The sequence below is a fragment of the Acanthochromis polyacanthus genome, chromosome 21, assembly GCF_021347895.1.
Source record: "Acanthochromis polyacanthus isolate Apoly-LR-REF ecotype Palm Island chromosome 21, KAUST_Apoly_ChrSc, whole genome shotgun sequence".
Lineage (NCBI taxonomy): Eukaryota > Metazoa > Chordata > Actinopteri > Pomacentridae > Acanthochromis > Acanthochromis polyacanthus.
In genome coordinates this window covers 9796426-9817396 of record NC_067133.1, presented here as the reverse complement: position 1 = coordinate 9817396, position 20971 = coordinate 9796426, and the positions used below count along the sequence as shown (strand labels likewise).

At 41.1% G+C, this 20971-nt stretch overlaps 1 protein-coding gene across 1 annotated transcript in view; it reads right to left on the bottom strand.

Annotated features, from left to right (window-relative positions):
- Window positions 1–19608, bottom strand: part of mrc2 (mannose receptor, C type 2) — a 49296-nt gene extending 29688 nt beyond the window's left edge. The window contains 5 exon segments of the mRNA XM_022193628.2: window positions 1785–1949; window positions 2100–2273; window positions 8315–8376; window positions 8378–8720; window positions 19267–19608. Of these exon segments, the coding sequence (XP_022049320.2) occupies window positions 1785–1949; window positions 2100–2273; window positions 8315–8376; window positions 8378–8720; window positions 19267–19393 (871 nt within the window). The 5' untranslated portion in view covers window positions 19394–19608.
- Window positions 19609–20971: the final 1363 nt, after the last annotated feature.

The following is a 20971-nucleotide window of genomic DNA, read 5'->3' as shown; positions in this document are numbered from 1 at the left end:
TAATCAAAAACAAAACACTTTAAAAAGACTACCACAATTCAGGCACCAAACTAGAAACTCAGTACAAAAAAACTGAATAAACCTGTGATCACTGACACACAACTTGGAAAATGTGTTATAATTTAAACAAAACTGTGCCTACATGTGATTTCCAATCAATCTAACTGCATGAATATGGTTCTAAAATTAGCAGTGATCTGCAGAACATTCTTAGTTTTGCAACTATGGACTGTGTGCGTCTTCATGTCTTCATTGTGGCTCCACATGGCAAAGAACTGAGCGGAGGAACTGAAAAATCGAATCGTGAGAATTTGCAAAGATGGAAACAGATACAGGAAGTTCAAACACAGTTGAAGCAGTAATCAGGAGGCTTGGCATAAGGGTTTTCAATGGAAATCAGAGTTTCTGTGAAGCTCAGACAGTGTGAAGGACACTTCATAACATCAACCTCTACGGTCGACATCCAAGAAAAAAATAAACCTTGCTTGATCGTGTGCTAAACTATTAAATTAAACTTAGTCGAAATGCATAAGAAGAAACCTGATGAATGGTGGATGCTCATTCTTTGGTCTGATGAGATCAAGATAAATTTGTTCAGCTCAGATGGAGTCCAGTATGTTTGGTTTGAACCTGACCAAGATGACCACAGTGAATGTCCTGACACTGAGGTGGGACTGGGATGATACGGGGCTGCATGAGTGCACAAGGTGCTGGGACATGACATTTATCGATACACTATGAATGTCTGTGGATAAACCAAAATACTGGCTGACAAGATGACAAGAAGCTTAAAGAAGAGAAATATTCCAGCATGAGAACCATCCAAAGCAGAGAATCACAGAGGAGTTTCTAAAGAAGAAAAAAAAAGAGAAAAAGACGACCTGATGCCGCCTGACTGGAATCCAACAGAACACTCTGGGGATACTTTGAAGACAAATGTAGAGCAGCACAACTCCTTCAAAAAAAAAAAAAAGCAGCTGGAAAAAAATTAAATAATGATAGATCATTTCTGCAGAAATTTGGCATCCTGGGATCTGAGTGAAAAGCATCTGTTGAATTTAGGTCCTGCAGTGGGGTCTGTATTTTTAATGTAGCAAATCTAAATTGTTATTCTTTTAATTTGACATAAGAACAAATACCTGCTGTTACCCCTCGTGCCATCCTGCGGGTCAAAATTGACCCATTTTAAAGTTTGAAAATGTGGAAAGAATATATTTTAAATAAAAGAAGAAATATATTTTCACAAGGAAACTTCTGATGTCCACATTTTCAACATTTTTGGGAAATTTTTGAACATTTTTTTAGTGGAAAAAAGAAATGTCAAAAATGTTTCTTAAGAACATTCACAAAAAATCAGCCAAAATCCAGGTTGATTTTTTGTGAATGTTCTTAAAGAAAACAGTAGAAGTTTTACTAATATATCTGTAATCATTTTAGATATTTTTAGGATTTTTTTGAAGATTTTTACTCATTATTTGAAAATATTTACAAGAATTTTCTTGCCAAATTTGGGGGATACTTATTAAAATAAAACTTGTAGGGGAGACTTTTAAGCAATTATTGGAATTTTCTTCCTGACGGTTTTGCAAATTTTCAAAAATGTGGAGAATTTTTTTTTGCTGAATTGTTGGATTTTTTCAGACAAGGAAACAATATTTTTTGGTGCCCATTAATCAGGACAACAGGAGGGTAAAACTGAGAACATTTTGAATCATTTGACATTTCAGTGATGGTGCACAGGGGCGTAAGACCGTAAAATGCTGGTGTGTATGCATTGACTTTACCATTGATGTAGGTCTGCTCGTGCAGCTTGGTGATGCTTAGCAGGTCCGCCCCCTGCTGCTGACAACTGATCCGAGCCTCGCTCCACGACAGCGTAGCCTGGAAGTTAAACTGGTAACAGCTGTCTGTCAGTGAATCAGTATCCCAGAAGGTCTCACAGCCGCTGCCTGACGGAAAAAGCAGCCGGTTAGACCAGGGGAGAAGGTGGAAGAGATTAGTAGCAGGGTGAGAGGAAATTGCAGTGAAGCTTACAGGGATTCTGGTAGCTTTTCCAATGCATAAGGATGCTGTCCTGAATGTGCAAGGTGACGACTTACTCTTGACAGGACAGAAACCCCAACGTTCATCCTTGCCGTAGTCGAAGGTCGTTGCACACCAGAGGTGACCGTCTTCACGACCGATGCTGGTGCAGTTGTGGAACCACTGGCCGTCGTATAGGAAGGGCAGGTAGCAGGGTCGGCCGTGAGAGTTCCCCTGGATGGTGTAGATCTCTGCAGAACAAACAGAACAGAGGTTTTAAATACCAGCTGCTAATGATCATTTTCATTGTAGTTGTTTGGTTTATTTGATGTCAGAAAATGGACGATTAAGACCAAGATGATGCCCTCAAATGTCTTGTTTCCTGCAAAGATATTGAGTTTACTGTCACAGAGGAGGAAACACAAAATGAAAAAGCACAAGCAAAATGCAAATACCTCAGATTTTGTATTTAGGTACAGTACTTGGGTAACATTACACTGCTGGAAACAGGATTTAAAAGACGGTTACAGAAGGAACTAGACGAGCCCTCAGTAGAGGGCAGAACCACGCCCTCTACTGGCGAAAACCCTGTCCTCCCTATACAAATGATGCAATATGTATCAATTTTGATCATTGTACGTATCTCCCTTCCTACTTGATCTGCTGACCTGTAACTCCACAACTAAGCAGGGGACCTTAGACTGATCTTCAGTGCCAAGTTTGATTATCCTGACTTCAGCACTTGCAGAGATATCGGAACGGACATAGCCACATACATACATACATACATGCATACATACATAGTTACCCAGCCAGATACCCCACCGAATGCAGTAAGCCCACTGACGTTCGTTAGGCGTGGTTAAAAACAGACTCAAACTGTGACATTTTCCACGAAGTTGAGTAACTAAGCTGAAGTGTTTCCATGACTCAAACTCTGATTCCTGACTCCTGCAGATTATTTTCTTTGTTAATTGATTAGTTATGTGGACTAGTAATTATCTCAAAAAGACGATCAAGACCGAGATGATGTCCTTAAACGTCTTGTTTAGTGCACAAAACCAAAGATGTTTAGTTCGCTGTCATAGTAGAGGAAAGACAAAACAGAAACACCCCAATAAAGTGCAAAAAAACAATAATTACAGAATGAAAAAACAGATTCAAAAGATACCTGTAACCTTTTCCATGACGTTGAGTAACTAAGTTGGACTGTTTCCATGACTCAAACAGTAACTCCTGATTCCTGTAGATTATATTCTTGTTTAATTGATTGAATGTTTAGTTTATTAAATGTCAGGAAATAAGACCAAAATTACGTTCCTCAAATGTCTTGTTTGGCTCACAACCCAAAAATATTTCGTTCACTGTCATGGAGGAGGAAAGAAACCAGAAAATCTGCGCTTCAGTTTAAGAAGTTGTTGGTGGTATTTTAATTGCTGACATCTAAGTAGCTCTGCCTTAAATGCCTGCCTGCAGCAGCTTTGCTTGTGTTGACCAGAGCTCTGGTAGTGAACTGTGCTGAACTGAAATACTTTATATGTTGTCTCAGCGGCTTGTGTAATCAAACAGACGGTGAAAACAAAGGATGATGTTACAGTGAAAACAGCGAAGTCAAATGGTGGTCAGCAGAAGGAAGCGCAAACAAATTATAGAAAAAGGCAGGTTTTTAGGAAGATCTTTTATCGGGAACTTCATGTGAAATCAGTCAGCAGCTATGAATTTAGAAGAGATTAGATCCAAATAAATAGCTTCCAAAGCAGGATCTTTACAGTAATATTTTGGACTGTAGTTTAATAAAGGAGCTAAAAAAAATACCCAAAGGCTGCCGTTCTTCTCTCTGCATTCCACAAGTATAGTATGGTGTGAAAAAAAAGGGCAGCAGAGAGGGAGAGGCTGGATCCGTAGTGTTACCACAACACGCTAGGCCAATGGAAAGTAGGGCAGACATGTTAAACGAAGGGAGGAAAGATTTCTGAAGCTCCCTCCCTGACTTTGCTCCCCGGCTGCGGTGGACCTGCTGCTCGGCTGACTAATGTCGGAGGCATTCCTCTGCTGCAGCGAATCAACTTCATAGAAAAACTTGCGAAGATTGACACTTGAGCGTCAAAAATGTCAATGCACCCAGTTCCCTTTGCCACATAAAAGTCAAAGAGACTTAGGAGAGGAAAGATTTTTTTTTTTAAAAACACGGGGGGAGATTTTGCGGTTTAAGGCAGATCTGGTTTTAATTGCAGCCGAGCAGAGCTTGTTAACTACAGACTTACACGGCTGACTGAGTCCTGCAGTGCAGTTTGTCAATGAGCGACCGTGGCATTTGATATCGGTTCGAACGACACCGACGGCGGAAATGAGGCTTAGCTGTGAGCCCTGATGGTGAATCTGGACAGCAAACTATAAATTAAACACAAATATACTTGAGGGCAGGGACAACGCTCAGTGTTTGCTGCAGTTTACAAACACCGGCAGTGTTTCCTCGGCTTTCCGGCTGGCAGCCAGCCACTTGTCCTCAAACATTTCCTAAAAGCAACATTCTCTTTATCCGTTTGATCAGATGCAGCTGTGGCATCCTCAACAGTGCGTCTATCTACCGCACAGATAGAAAACATGCAGCAAAGGATGTACTGTATGACTGCAGTACATTTCCACCGACTTCCCAAAGGCTGCAACATCTGGGATCTTGTAGCTTTCACTTGATATGGATATATTGTTCTTACGGATACACAATGATATCAGCATAATCCTTAGTACTGGCTGAAAACATACAGAGAAGGTACTTTATGACTACATGAGTATTTCTACAGACTTCGCAAAGGATGAAACTTATGGGATCTAGTAGTTTTCACTTGATATTGATATATTGTTCTTTTGGATTCACAATGATGTCAGCATAATCCTCAGACATTAAAAGGCTTTATGCGAATATACACCGTTATACATTTGCCCACCTGACAAACTGCCTTGCTCCTGCTCCTTATGAGTATATATTTCTTGAGATATATTCCTGAGCTTTAGAGTTGCTCTCAGGAAACCATTGGTTTGACATCAGAGAGGGTTTGTCCTAGCCTAGCCATGCTAGACCCATGTTTCTGACGGCACAAGGGTCTAGGGAAGCTCGACAGGGAGGGAGGCGGGCTAAAAGGTTGTCTATCAAATCCCTCTGCAGCAATTGGGTAGGTATACAACCAATCAACGCAACGAATAGGCTGACGTAGTTCCGAGAGCACCGGCGGATTGTGGCTAAGTCCCATTAGCTTCCCAACCAGCGGAGCCGCGGAGCCAACTGGTATATTAAGGATTTGCCATATCCCGTCGGCATAAGTCCAAATACGTCTTTCTTCTCAATGAAACACTTCAAGTGCCGTCCTTTGTTTATCTTTCAAGTTGAATTTTAGCTTCAAATCTTTAAGGGCTGTGGCCAAAGCCGAGTCGAAAGATAACTGTTTATTGTGCGCCGGTTGTTTCTGTCAGAATCATCGCACCTCTGTCGTCACTTCGTTACGCCCGCCTTCTGACTCTACACTTCATGGTGATTGGTCCGGCCAGTTTTAGGAGAATCCAGCCTCGAGCCTTATGGAGGGTAACTAGACCCACCCTGGCAGAGAATTAAATTCGTTGCCATGGGTTGTCTAGCGCGCCTAGGATAGGTTTGCTCCATCTTATATACAGTATATATACCACTCTCTCAAAGGACATACAATTTTTTCGGGTAAAAAAGGGATAAAACTAATTCTTATTAAATCTAAGTATTACATAAGAATACCTTAACTCTCACCTCCTGTTTCTATTCCTGTTGATATTTTTAAAACTTCCTTTTCCCAGACATTTTAAATTTCACTACTCTTTTCCCATGCAGTGTGCCCACATTTTGTGAGCCAATATGCTCCTCGATCTTGTTCTTTAAATTCATTGCAATTTGTCACTAACATGGTTATCAAAGATGCCTCAGCTTCAGTCTTCATCAACCATCTGCTAATTCTGTTCCAACAAGCACCACCAACGTCTAAACTGCAGGAGGTCTGCTCCTTATCTTCATCTGGAACTCTGCTCTATGCTTTTAAAAAGCCGCTTTAATGAATTATTGCAGAGAAACTGAGATGACACAACATAAAAGACCCCCAACATCCATCTGTGACTGAAGGCCTGTAAATCATCTACCATCTGACAACAGGAGAGCTCCAAAAAATAAAAAGTGTATGTACAGTTTTCTTTTTCTGCTCAGTAGTTGGGACGAAATACGAACAACCAAAGGAAAGACCCTGAAAGCATCTTTTTATAGCATCAAACAGACCTGAGGACGCCAAACAAATCAGTGTGGTTGAGTCTCAAACTGAGAACTAAACAAACACTCCTCTTCAAGTTTGCGTCTAGTGTCTAGTAGCTCTGAATCTGTTCGTAGCTATTGCATCATGTACAGCTCTTTACCGGAGGTCTGATGTCTGCTTTTTTACGGGAAATTTGTACAAAAGCCGCCAGCTGCCTTTCAGGAAAAACATCTGGAGCAAAAAACTCCAACTCGACTCCTTCATTCCTGCCTGAGAGACAGGTTCAAAACCTTCACACTGATTTTATAGACTGCTTTTCTCCCTGCTGCATGAATACTTGCATTCAACATGCTCGTGTTTCTGCAGTAAATCCTGTTCTTTATATCTAAATGATCTCTTCCGAGTGAACTGTTCTCTGCAGTATCTTACAAGTAATGTCAGGGTGGCTCCACCAGCTGGAGCTGAAGTTGGGTGATGCAACAGAAACAATACTTTATCTCAGAATGACTCAAAGAAACAAAGAGAGCTGTGGAGCAGCTTGTCAGAACGCAGACGCTAACCCAACAGACATACAGTGGAATAAACTTAGGAGGGCAATTTGCACCAGATGTGATAAAAAAAAAATAAGCTTAAGATGAAGCAGTTCTGTGCAGGAATCCTCATCTATAGCTACTTTTTCTTTTTAGATTTTTTCTGTCAAAGCATACACTGAGTTTATCCCCTATTGTGTTGCATTCTTTTTTGTTGGGCTCTAGTATGTTGTATGAGTTGCCTTTTTATTGTACAGCACTTTGGTTCAACTCTAGTTGAATAAATTGGACTTTAATTGACTTGAAAGAGGCTCAGCATGGCTTTGCATTCTTTTTCCCTCCAGCGCTGTGAAGGTTCAGTGGATGTGTTCAACTACGATGTAAAATATTAGACCTACTTTTGTGTTTGTGTGACTGAAATGAAGATCCAATCGCATTTTATGACCATTTTTGAGCAGAAAAACCGATTTGTCTGTTAGTTTAAATGTATTTGCCATCAGTTATTCATTGCATTGTCTCTATTGCATGTTGCTTTGAACAATTTTAGTTATATGCAAAGAACAAAGTCAACACCATGGTGGAGCATTTCTAACTTATGACAGTCTTAAAAAAACAAATTCAGACTTCCCGGGTTTCCTACATAATAAATCTAAAGAACCAATCCTGTCAGCTTGCAGAGTGGAGCTGTATGTATCATTATTCTTCTGCACAATCAGTTTCCAGTTCAAACATATACAGAATTACTCCAATATTACAAGTTACTGTTACAAGAACTAGGCAAAGCAATGGTGTAGAGAAGGAAAGGTGTATTATTATTTTTAAAAAAAGTCATTTTGACATGCAGAGATAAGTTTCTTTTGGGTAGTTTTGATTATATTATGGCACAAATACAGATAACGACTGCACACTGATAAATCCAACTGAGAAACGTCGTGATCCTCAATCCAAATGACTTAAAAAATAGCTAATTAGAGCCTGGAGTTAGAAAAAATTGAGTCTAATCAATTAAAAATTAACTGGAACTGAGAGTTTGAGCTACACTGGCCAAACACAAGAGGCAAAACTCCTGTGTTGGATTCATTTTTCAGCCCCAAAGTGCCAAAATGTTCCTCAGATGTCCACTTGGAGCTGCCTCCAAAAGTGAGTCAATCCTCATAGACCTTCATGTTAAAATGATCAACTTCACAGCAGAAATAAACATATTTAAAGCCTGGTAAAATAATCAGTGTTGGTCTCTATAGTTACTTTACGCCTCCATGACAACTGCACAGCAGGTGAATTTTTTTATAACTAATCCATTGAATTATATTAAGGCTTAAAATTGGCATAATTAAGACTCAAAGCAAATCAATCCCCATAGACTACAATGTTAAAATGACCAACTTTACAGCAGGAATAAACATGCTTGGATATGGTTAAAATCGATAGCTTGACACAAACACCGGTAAAAATGTACCATCAGTGTAAACAAATTATTGGTTTGATGGCGACTCTGCCTACCTTGATATGTTTTGGAGCACAGGTCTTGCACACCACCATGCAGCGTCCATTTGAACTTTGGAAGGCGACGTGGTCACCGAGGTGTTCAAAAACAGCGACGGCGAAAAGTAGTTGTTGAGGTGGTCCAGCACCTGGCCACAGTTCCAGGTCCAGCGAACTCTGGGCGGCTCGCGGTCGCAGGTGTAGACGCCAAAAGGAGACCTGTCCCATCCGAAGGTGGAGTTTCCGGTGGGGATGCCCAGGCAGGTGGAGGAGCCCAGGTTGAAGAGGCGTCCTCGGGTCACCCACTTCCAGCGCTGGTTGGCTTCCTGGCAGGACGGCGACAGGACGAGGGAGTGGTCCCGCACCCCCAGGCAGCCGTTGGCGCCCTCCAGGAAGAACGCAAAGTCGTCCGACTCCAGCGGCACTGTGCAGATGTAGAGGGGAAACAACAGAGGCGATCAATAACGCTGATGAAAACAGAATTCATGTGAGCAGCTACAGAAGGGGTCACATCAATATCACCACTAATGGATGCACCGCTGGCTTAGTTTGAGCCGACGTCCCAGAGTAGGCCTCCACAGTCATATTAATCCTCTAATAATCCTAAAATAAACCTGAAATCCTGCAGAAACTTTACACGGCGGAGCTCTCAAAAGGGACGTAATTGCAGGAATGACAGGCAATAAAACCGTGAAAAGTGGCTGCACATGTTTTTAATGGACAGGTTTAAGGATCCCACCGTCCCCCAGGTGTCAGGAATTTCCCACAGTTTAAACCTGGAACTGCTCTCACCTTGTTTGCTGCAGTTTGTGGTGTGTAGACTTAAAGTATTTCAAGTGGACCATTCCCACAACTTACCAAGTCCATAACTGCAAGAAAAATATAATTTACTGATTGACTTTTTAGGTTGCAAACATTATTTTGATGTGTTGTGTTGACATAATGTTGGTAATTGCATCAACTTAATATTGTGTGTAACCTAAACTCAAGCTTCAGAGTTAATTGATTTTTAAACAATCATGAACTTGATGTAACTTCACGATATTGGCTTGATATTTATCAGCATTTTAATAATAATAATAATGGATTTTATTTATAAAGCACATTACATTTGTGGACAAATCTCAATGTGCACAATCAAGAAGACAATAAAAGACAATAAAAACAATGATAAAGACAATATAATATAATTGAAAAATTTAAATACAGTAAAAAATCAATCAGGAAAGACAGTACGAAATAAAAAAGTTTTCAGCCCTTTTTTGAATGAATCCATCGTCTGTGGAGCCCTGAGATGGTCGGGGAGGGCGTTCCACATACGTGGAGCAGCAGCCTCAAAGGCCCTGTCGCCCATGGTCCTGAGCCGAGTCCTGGGCGGGCGCAGATGGTGCAGTTGGCCTGACCGGGTTCTGGCTGAAGTGTGTGGGTGAAGGAGTTCAGTGAGAAAGGTGGGGGCTGCACCGTGCAGACAGTGATGGGTGTGAAGAAGGATTTTGAACTGAATGCGAAGGTGAACAGGACGCCAGTGGAGAGTGCGAAGGATGGGGTGATGTGATCATGTTTACGCATCCTCATCAGGACCCGGGCAGCGCTGTTCTGAACATACTGGAGCCTTTGGAGGCTCTTGCCAGTGATCCCGATGCGGAGAGCATTACAGTAGTCCAGCCTGGAGGAGACAAAGGCATGGACGAGCTTCTCTGCAGCGGGACGGGAGAGAGATGGCCGAAGTTTGGCAATGTTACGGAGGTGAAAGAAGGAGGTTTTGCAAATGTGAGATATATGATGATCAAAGCTAAGATGGGGGTCAAACCTAACACCCAAATTAGTAACGGAGGGAGAAAGAGGAAAGTTGTGACCAAGAAAGGAGACAGAGGACATGACAGAGGAACAGAGCTGGTGTGGAGTGATAATATGAATGGCTTCCGTTTTGGAGCTGTTCAGCTGTAAGAAATTTTCACTCATTCAAGCCTTTATCTCCTCCAGGCAGGAGTCCGGCTGAGTGACAGAGGATGGGGGGGGTGGAGGAAGGGGTGACCTTGAGGTAGAGTTGAGTGTCGTCAGCATAGCAGTGGAATTGTATTCCATGCCTGCTGACAACACGGCCAAGGGGGAGCATGTAGATGGTGAAGAGGGTTGGACCGAGGACAGAGCCCTGGGGGACCCCACAGGTGACAGCGTGGGGGTGGGATTTAGCTTCCCCCAGGGCTACGAACTCAGTCCTTCCTGTAATATAAGAGTGAAACCACTGAAGGGCAGTGCCAGAGATACCAGTGTCATATTGAAGGCAGTGAAGGAGGATGTGGTGATCAACAGTATCAAATGCAGCAAAGAGGTCGAGAAGGATGAGGAGGGAGGTGGAGCCGGAGTCAGAGGTCGTCAGGAGGTCATTTGTGACTCTGATGAGAGCTGTCTCCATGCTGTGAGAGGGACGGAAACCGGACTGGAATTTCTCATACAGATTGTTTGATTTAAGATGGTTGTGGAGTTGGATGGAAACAATTCTTTCAATTTTTGACACAAACACGGTAAATTTTTGCTGCCATACCCTTCAGTTTAGCAAAGTTCCATTTGGCAAATCTGCTCAGCTACAGAGGACTTTTTCGTTGTTTTGTAAATTGAATTTGTGTTGGTTTTGCTTTGAGTTCTTAAATATCACACGTTGAAAAACACAGCTGCAGTTCAAATTTTTTAAAAAGTTCATTACCGGCTGATTTACAAATTATGTTGATTCCTTAAAAGCTGCTACATGAACAAAAGCTCATTTTCAAAATGTTTGTCAATCTTAAAACTTGGGTTCATATAAATAGTAAAAAAAAAAGTACGACACACAAAAAATGTTTGAAATAAGGTGAATAAACTGTAATTTTTTATGCGCAACCCTCTTTAAGACTTGTGTTCATGCTACTAATCATTAATTAAATAGACGAAAGTGACTGAAGAGGAAACGTGAATTGTTGGTTGGATATAACTTTAGAGAGGACTGTAGGAAATGGTGTGTTTTATAACTTGCTAAGAGTGCATATTAAAGAGTTGCATTGGTTCCGAGGAATAGGAAGGTCAAGAGCATCATTATCACAGTGTGACTGTAATGAAACAAAAAGAAGAAAAGTCCAGAATCGATAAGAAGGAGCTTATGCTTTATTTTACTTCTTACTCGTGTTTGAATGCAAGGATGATCAAGACATAAGGCGATTGATAATCAAAGTACAGACAGTTTTTGATAATAAAAGTACAGACAGTTTTTGACGTAAGCCGTAATCAGTAAAGAACATGAGCTTGTTGAGTGTGCAGTCTCTAATCTTGCTTTGCAGCGGTGAAGTCATTCTTACGAGAGCGATAATGACAAAATATCTGCTGTGACAGAGGAGAGCGGACCATTGGAGGGGGCGGCCAGCCTACATAGATAGCTATACACACTGTTAGAGCATAAGAAGACTGGGCCAGGTACAGTTAGCAGTCTGATTCCATCCGAACTGACTGAACACTTGTTGTTGGTTAGGGACAGAGGATTCAGGCCCAGAGCTCTGTATCGCACATTCAATTTTGCAGTAATAAATACTTTTGATTTTAAGAAGAAGTCTCCTGATTACTCCATCAAAAGAACTGGGCGGAAATAGCCTTACACAGATTCTGTTGGCTTTTTTAATTGTAGAATAGGCTGATTTCCAACAGGACTGTGAGGGATTTGTTTACCTGCATGTACAAAAATCTGTGCAATATCAATATTTTTAGAATATTCCTGTGTAATATTGACATTTCCCACATTCACTGGAATCGGAATTTCAACATTTGTAAGAATCTTTCTACTGATATTCCTACATTTTTGCACATTCCCTCTTACTGTTGTAACAAAATTAAAAATAAAAGCTTATCTTATCTTATAAATATATAAAGATAATAAACTATAGGGTGACATTTGACTCATGGAAGTGATGTTTGTAAACAGGTCTGAATTCGATTTCTTTGGTGAAACTGTCCTGGTCCTCAGGAGTAAGATGGGTAAATGTTTTCAATCTATGTCTGTATTGACACTTCAAATTATTAGGATTCCCCTCATGTTCCCCACAGAACCCACAAATAGATCTCTGATATCTAAAACACAGATAATATGAACAAAAACATGAGGTTTACTGAAAAAAAAGGGTTTGATTTAAAACATCCGGTGTGGCTGCAGGCCAGCCTCAGTGACTGGGATGTCGGAAACACAACCCAACACCCTTTGTCTAAGAAAAAAGAAGCGTGGTTTTCTTTCATTTCTGTTTTATTTTTCTATTCTTTCTTGAAGGATTTAGAGATCAGTAAGCAAGAAATCTGGGCTATTAATGCACCAGTGAATGTGTGTGAAGGTGGGAGAAAGAAGAAGACAAGTCGAGGGTGTAGGAGTGACTCTAAATTAAGACTATTAAAAAATATATGTATGGCCAAAATAAACAGAGAGAAAGTGAGACCCTCAGCATTCCTCCTCGGCATGCTGCATGTGAGCGGACAGGAAGTAGGTAGTTGGGAAGGATCGGTGGGCATCTGCTTGAAAAACACGACTTTCATTTCCTACCTCCCAGCTCTGACACTTCAAGCCTCCTGCTCTGCTTTTTTATCCACACGGAGACAATGGAGTCTCATCAAGAGCTCTATAAAAAACCTCTTTAATCTGGAGACACGCCCCTCATCTCGCACTCTGTGGTCGGGTTTCTGAGAAGCTGCAGTTCGGTGGGAAGCAGGCAGAGTCGGAGCTCGGCGAGAGTGTAATCAGATATAATCATCCACCCTGGTGCTCCATCGCCAGAAACACCCAGATGATAGGGTTGTTCACTTGCCAGGACATTGTTTCAATCATGACAGCTTCAAATTAAAACGGAGCGTGTTGAATAAAAAAGACACAAGAGCCTTTAATCTTATCAGTGTTTGGATGTTTTCTCCATTTAAACATCGGTTTGGTTGGCAAAATGCTGCTATCTTTCCATGCGGACTGTTATTCTAGTGACTCCTATTAATGCAACACAATCCAGCGCTGGATGAAGTTATAAAATATGCAAGCAGAGACCTGTTTCTGTGTTCAATAACTGATCTGCTGGATCCATCGAATGTTAAAAGACAAAAACACTTCAGTCAGATCGAGGCTTTCCCACGGTTTCTTCACCTGCAAGCAGTTAACTAACACCGAGCTGAACAAAGATCAGCTTAATCTCCTGGTTAGTCATGTTTAGTTTGGACAACAGTGGAAGTTTCCATCTCAATCTCACAAAGCTAATTGACCCATTTTACCCGCCCGACAAGCCGAACCAGTACACTTTTCCCAACAGTTACAACATTCAGAAGCACTTTCATTTGTCATTATTCTGATGATTAATGAATGAAAAGAAGAAGAAAATAAGAAAGTATCTGCTGCTGTTTTCAGCACTACCGAGTTAGGTTTGTTCTTCTGTTTTGTTTTACAGCGGTTGCATCAAGACTTTGGGAAAGTTTCAGTTATTGCCCCACCAGGCTTCAATGTGACGGGAAAAACAGCACAAACGCTGGTATCTTTAAGTAATGAATCACCGCCTGCATGAATCGAAAATCAATAATTGCCTAATTTCATGCATGACCCATGATGATAAAGATGCAGAAAAAAAGTTTCTTCTTCTGGTATATCTACAGACATTAATCTATGAATATAACCCTCGCTTTTGCACTCATGCAGCCTCATATCATCACACCTCCACCTCCGTGCTTCACTGTCAGGACGATGCAGTCACTGTGGTAGTTCATGTCAGGTTGACATCAAACATGCTGGACTTCACCTGAGCTGAACAAATGCATCTTCATCTGACTAAAGAACGTTCTCCCAATATCCATGAGGCGTCTTTCATGTTCTTTAGAAGAGTTTTATCTTGTAGTTTTGTGCCAAACAGCAAGCAATGTTTATTTCTCAGATGCTGTTCATAGAAGCTGATGTTATGAATGTCATCCTGGCTGAGCTTTAACAGAAACTCTGATTTCCACTGATATCCCCTGTGCAAGTAGCTGCCTTTTGTTTTTCACAGCTAGATTGTGAAAGTAGTTCACTGTCTGTGGAGTCATTTTAAGGAGGACGACCACTGCAGCCCTGATTAGTGCTACTATGGCTCCTTCTGTACCTCCTGATTACTGCTTTGACTATGCTTCAATTGACCTTTCGTATCCTTTTCCATTTTTGTGAAGACTCACAATCACATTTTTAAACTCTTTTGAGAATTCCTTTCCTTGTGGAGCCATGATGCTGACATACAGGTTCAAAACTGAGAAAGTTCAGCTCTTTGCAGCTCATTTTATAACCATGTTCAAGGAGTTAAGCCAATTGGAGATACTCAATTTCATTTCAACTATCGCAGGTTTTCTAACTCGTGTGTCTGTGATCCAATGTGTGTTTACTTCTGTTGCATTTAATTTCTACTTTGGGGCCTTAGAAACAATGAAATTATGGAAAGGTGATACAATTTGGACAGGGGTGTAATCACCTTTTGTTGATTACTGTAAGAGGATTTATCATTTAAGACAGATCACCTCAACAGTCACTTTTGTGCTATATCCAGTGAAACTTAAATTAACAGTTCCTTTCAGCTCCTATAAACCTTCTATGATAGACTTCCTTAGTTCTATGCTGTAATCCATCTCTCCAGTCTTCACTTATAATTTAGAAAACACTCCACTATAAGGACACTTGAATAGTTTAAGCCACACAATGCTGATTTGTTAACAAGACCAGCTATAAACTGCCAATATATCCCGTTGATGCTATTATTGGCCATTTCCCACAATAGGACTCAAAGCCATTTTTAAAAAAAAAATAAAAATAGATCAGCTTCAACAGTGCCTGTGGGAAGACTTTCACACCAAGAACCGTCCCAGGAAGAATCAGCGTTACCTGCGTTGAATGCACTCCAGTGTGTGACTCTAAGCTTGGCCATTAATGCGGTGACAATATGAGACGTTCCTGGCAAAAAGCTTTTGAACTGCCAGACAACCTGAAGCTGAAGTTCCAGACAGCAAGAAGCAAATTCAAATAGAAGTTTTAATTCCAGTCTGGAGGGGACGCGACTGGATGTTTGATGTGAGAAAACTCCCGGGCAATCAGAGAGAGTGCAGAATTCCAGATTAACTTTAAGCCATTGAGCTCTGTGAAAGCTAAGCCACAACAGCTCTCCTGCTGTGATCTCATCCTCTTCTTTGCCCTGTCGCCCCCTTTTTCAGCGCCGAAGACAGTTTCCGCCTAAAGAGGGAGGCTGAAACTGTCGGCCAAGAACAGCCGGCGAAGCTGCCAAGAGAGGCCGACATTCCCAGAACCTCCACCTCCTCGGCTCGGTCATCTGTTGGTCCAAAGCCTGGAGATGTGGCAGCGGGGTCTCGGCATGAAAACTTCGACACTGTTTGCATGAATTGTGACTCACTTCTGCTGCTCCTGTCATTTGTTTTTACCCAAAGATCCAAACTGATGAGCAAGGATGTTTTTTTCCTGTAACGTTATTTTGACAGATGTCTGGGATAAAGCAACAAAACAGACCTTAAGCGGCCAGCGTGATAAAACAGTGACCTGCAAAATAAGGCAGGAAATTCCAGGCCGCTGTGTTTGTTTCGCTGCTGTTTTATGGTGGTCTGGCCTCTGAAGCAACCCAAACCGAGGATGGGTTTCACCTCAGCCGAGAGGCAGAAAAGAGCGTATTTGCATTTTGCAGCCACGCTCAGAAACGCAGCCAACTGGAACCTCTGGGAAAGTGCGCATCAAATTTAGAAACCAGAGTGAGAAATAAGTGCACACTGTTTGAAACTTTCCATCCTCCCACACTTTCTGCACAGCACAATGGGGATAACAGTTTGCTGCGGTGTAGGTTTAACTGTTAATCACAGGGAGAGCGGTGAAAGGTTTGTCTATTTCTGCTGTTGAAGGGGAACTTTGCATTGCTCAAACTGTTTTTCATTGTTTGAATCTGTGGCTCCGGAAAAGTTCACGGCACTGAAGATGAATGGAAACTTATCTGGAAAACCACAGCCTGAACTTTCATGCTCGAATAAACTGTTGTGTTGCAGCTCTGCCGCTTCTAAACAAGAACAGCTAAATCACTGCGGGCATCATTAATGTCACAGCTAATCTTTCCTCCTTTGTTGGCAGCAAATTTAAAGGGACAAAACAAACGCAGATTTTCATGGGAGCTCGTGGCGATATGTTGATCAGATCAAGACATCCTCAGTGGCTGCGAGTTGCACAACAAATTCACAGAACAAATCCGAAGCATTTCATCAAACAAAACCAGCCAACCAGGCCTTTTATCTCCCTGCATCTCATGCGTTTTGGTCGAAAAGTGATTGACAAGGGATTCTTAGCTTCTGAGACGGAGGAATCTGATGGCAGATGGACGCAAGTCATTTCAAAATTAAGAAACTAAGCCTCACCGAAGAGAGTCCCAGATTATTCAGGATGTGTATCTAGCAGTATATTCTAAGGGAAGACAGTAAATAGAGACTGTAGACTCACATAATGCCTATACTTTAATCAAACCTATAAAGAAAACGATAAATTAATGTGTTAAATAGCAGTAGATGTACTCGTATCCTCACATCTAGCAGTATGCTGGAGAGTGCAGATTAATACAATGTCAGTATTTGCTTCATACTTTGCAAAAAAAAAAGTAAATTAATATATTTCATAGGTATATCTGTACTATAAACCTCACCGAAAGCAGCTACAAATTGTTTAGGATGTGCATCTAGCAGTGTATTCCAGGGAAAGAGGGAGTAAATAGACTGTAGATCCACAAAATGTCTAGATTTTAGTCAAACTTGTAACGAAAATGGTAAATTAATGTATTAAATAGCAGTATATGTACGACTAGCATTGCAAAAAAGGGCTCCAGACTGTTTATGATGTGTATCTAGCAGTGTAGTCCAGGGAAAGAGACAGTAATTAGAAACCGTACATCCACATAATGATTGTACTTTGGTTATGAAGAAAATAGTAAATTAATGAATTAAATAGCAGCATAGGTACTAATAGCATTACAACAAGAGCTCCAGACTGGTTAGCATGTGTATGTAGCAGTATATTCTAAGGAAAAACAGTGCAAATAGAGACTGTATGTCCACATAATGTCTACATTTTAGTCAAATTTATCAAAAAAAAAAAAGGTAAATTAAGGCATTAAATAGCAGCACAGGTACTATTAGCCTCACTAAAAGAGCTCCACACTGTTTACGATGTGCATCTAGCAGCATATTGTAAGAATAAGAGTGCAAATGGAGAGTATAGACTCATATAATGTCAGCACTTTCATCAAATTGTGTAGAAAAACCTGTAAATTATTGCTTTGCATAGGTATATCTGTGCTATAAGCCTGACCAAGATGCAGTATATTCTAAGTAAAGATAGTGCAAATAGAAAGTGTAAGTCCATATAATGTCTATATTTTAGTCAAACTTATAAAGAAAGTGGTAAATAAGTGTACTAAATAGCAGTATAGGTACGATTAATTAATTAGGCCATGCATTTAGCAGCACATGCTTTGGAGAAAACAGAGCGTTGACTCAATTTTGTCAATATTTAAACATTTTTTTTATAGAAATGGCAAAATATTTCCATTAAATAGCAATATAGACCTTGCCAAATAAACTCCAGAGTGTTTAGGATGTGTATCTAGCAATATACCCAAAGAAAAGAGTGCAAAAACAGAGTGCACACTCACATAAAATCAGTATTTTAACACGGAGGTTACAAATACACCTACATAATGTCAGTATTTTATTCAAACGTTGCAAAAAAAAAAAGTAAATTAACGCATTAAAAAGGATTATCTGTACTATAAGCCTCAACAAATGGAGCTCCAGGTTATTTTGTATGTGCATCTAGCAGAATATTTTATGAAAAACAAGTGTTTGGTTAAAAATGGCACATTCATGAACTGAAGAGCAGTACATAAACTAAACCTAACTGGACCAGAAAACAGCTGCAGGTTGTTTAGGATGTGCATCGAAGAGGATATTTGAGTTTGCTGACTCATATAATGTCAGCATTTTAATCAAACTTGGAAAAAAACTTAGCAAATAATGTAGTAAATATCAGCATAGGCCACCAAAAAGAGCTTGTTTAGCAGAATATGTTTTACAAATGGGGGTCAGCAGAGCATGAAACTTGAAGAGAACAGGTCAGTAATGCTAGTAATGCTATAAAAATCCAACGTGGCACACATCAAACTTAATCAGAATGTATATTTTTTGTGGAAGTTGCTTCATTTTCACTCCAACACATGATAACCTAGATATTTTTTTAGCGTTAACAGTAGAAAAGTCACTGACAGGACAGAATACTGAAGCTGGAAACTGTCAGTTTACAAGCAAAAATCCTGGACAAAGTGAATCATGTGACCATAAAGCCAAAAAAAATGATGTCATTCTTTAATCATCCTGTGTATTTTTTTTTTTTTTTTTTTTTTTTTGCTGTAAATCGGTCTTTGGATGGATTTCTGGGCAGCCTGGTGGTGCAGAAGCTGCTCTGACCGGACCGAATGTGTTAATTGCAGCCTGTAACAGGATGCAAAGGTCACATCTGCCCGCAGGCTGCCAAACCAGCCCTTTTACAACAGCAGACTGAAAAAAGACCCATCCGGCGCAGGAAAACAAAAACCCGCAACGAAACCGTTAAAAAGTGCATTTCTGTGCGCATTTGGACCAACTTTACGCATGAAAAGAAGTGGAGATCCAGAACCGGAGCCTGTTTACTCCCCCCTCCTCCCCACATCTGGTTCCACTCAGTTCTGGACTTTTGGTTCGTGGCATACCGGAGCACCAAATCCACCATACGCAGCGTTTTTACGCATTTTCTGCGCTTCAAAGTCCTCACCAAAGACACCAAAAAAAAAAAAAAAAACCCAAAGCGTGCACAAAAGCTTCACTGTCTGGCCGCTTTCCCCCCCCCCCAAGACTTAAATGAAATCAAGCGAGAGTGGAAATTTTTTTGTGCTCACCCGTAACGCTCCTCTTCAGTTCCAGACTAAAGATGAATAAATATAAAGTGCATTTGTAAAGTGTGAGTTGCCGGTTTGTCCATGTCGCCGCGGATTCCTTGTTTCGCTTACGCTCGTTGCTTTGCATGCTCGCAGCCACAACACAAGCGAACACACGCTGCAAGAGCAGGACCAAAAAAAAAAAAAAAACAAGAACTCCAACCGAGGAGGAAAAAAAAGTGGAGCCGGAGCAGCAATCGCCGAGTTGTGCTGCTGAGAGGACGGAGGATGCAGAGTTAGTCTGACCGCTAGAGCTCCGTCTGCCTCCCAGTCAGAGGAGACTCCGATGAATGGAGCCGCGTCGACAGCGTGTTTGTATGGTGCCCAAAATAAGGTCCGGGACCCGCAGGGGTCTGTTGGAGGAGCTACAGCATGAGAACTCACACTAATCATAAATATGAGAGGAAAATGTTCCCCTGTGAACCATGCAGCCAGAAAAGTAAAACATTGAAATGTTAATTTTCAAAATAAAAGTGCAGTTTGTCTCTTTTCGCTGTTGCAGCGGTTTTGCTATTTGCAGACGGTCCCTGTTCACTCGTTGCACCGCCGGCTGTTCATAGACGCCAATGTTATTTCTGTAGCTTGAAAGACAGCGACTTTTGATAAAATTGGCCTTGTAGCACATTGTCTACCTTACAACGATTTGAAAGAGGCATCGTTCATGTTTTGACAACATATATCTCATGAGTTATTGATGCCGGAAGTCCGAATCTGTGAATATCTTTCCAACTTTACCGAACTCCGCCAGATTCATTGTAAACTAAACTAATGCACGTGTCTGAGTTTGCAAAGAACTAAAACTGGACTTAATTTACAGCAATTTAGGCTGATTCATACACCAATTGCCACGATTCATAATCTCAAATTATGTTTGTTTTGTTATTAAGCCTCCTTAGCCTCCTCATTAGCCTCCTTGCATTAGAAGGCTAATGTGTCACCGGCCCGGCTCGTTAGCGTGCAAGCTAAGCAGTACCGTCTTTCGTCCATAAACTGTATATCAATTAAAACAGTACAGTTTCATGAAATAAATAAATTACAAGAAGTTGGATGTGTTATTTACTTGACCTGTGAGGCGTCACCTGCCCCGGTAGGTCCACCGGGTCCACCCGGCGTCTACTCTTTATAAATGGCGCATGCGCGTTTGGAGCAATCGGTGTTCGATTACCTTCCCCTGTGACCTGTGTGACGTCATTCCAGTATTTTTCTACTCGTACCCATAAACTTGAATTCGTCCTCACAGGGAAGACTTCGTTGTCGTAGAAATTAGAGTTGCACTCACAACTTTTAGGTTCATACTGGTAAAAACAATCCTAACCCTTAATTTATCAAACTCATGCATATGACAGCAGAATTTTGTGTACAAGTTTTTTATTAACATACAAATGTTTAACATTACGAATACGAATGGTTAGAATTGTGGATGAATACTTTTGACAGTAATCGTACTCCATAAACCTTAGCCTAGCTGCGCTAGACAACGCACGGCAACGAATTTAATTCTCTGCCAGGGTGGGTCTAGTTACCCTCCATAAGGCTCGAGGCTGGATTCTCCTAAAACTGGCCGGACCAATCACCATGAAGTGTAGAGTCAGAAGGCGGGCGTAACGAAGTGATGACAGAGGCATGACGATTCTGACAGAAACAACCGGCGCACAATAAACAGTTA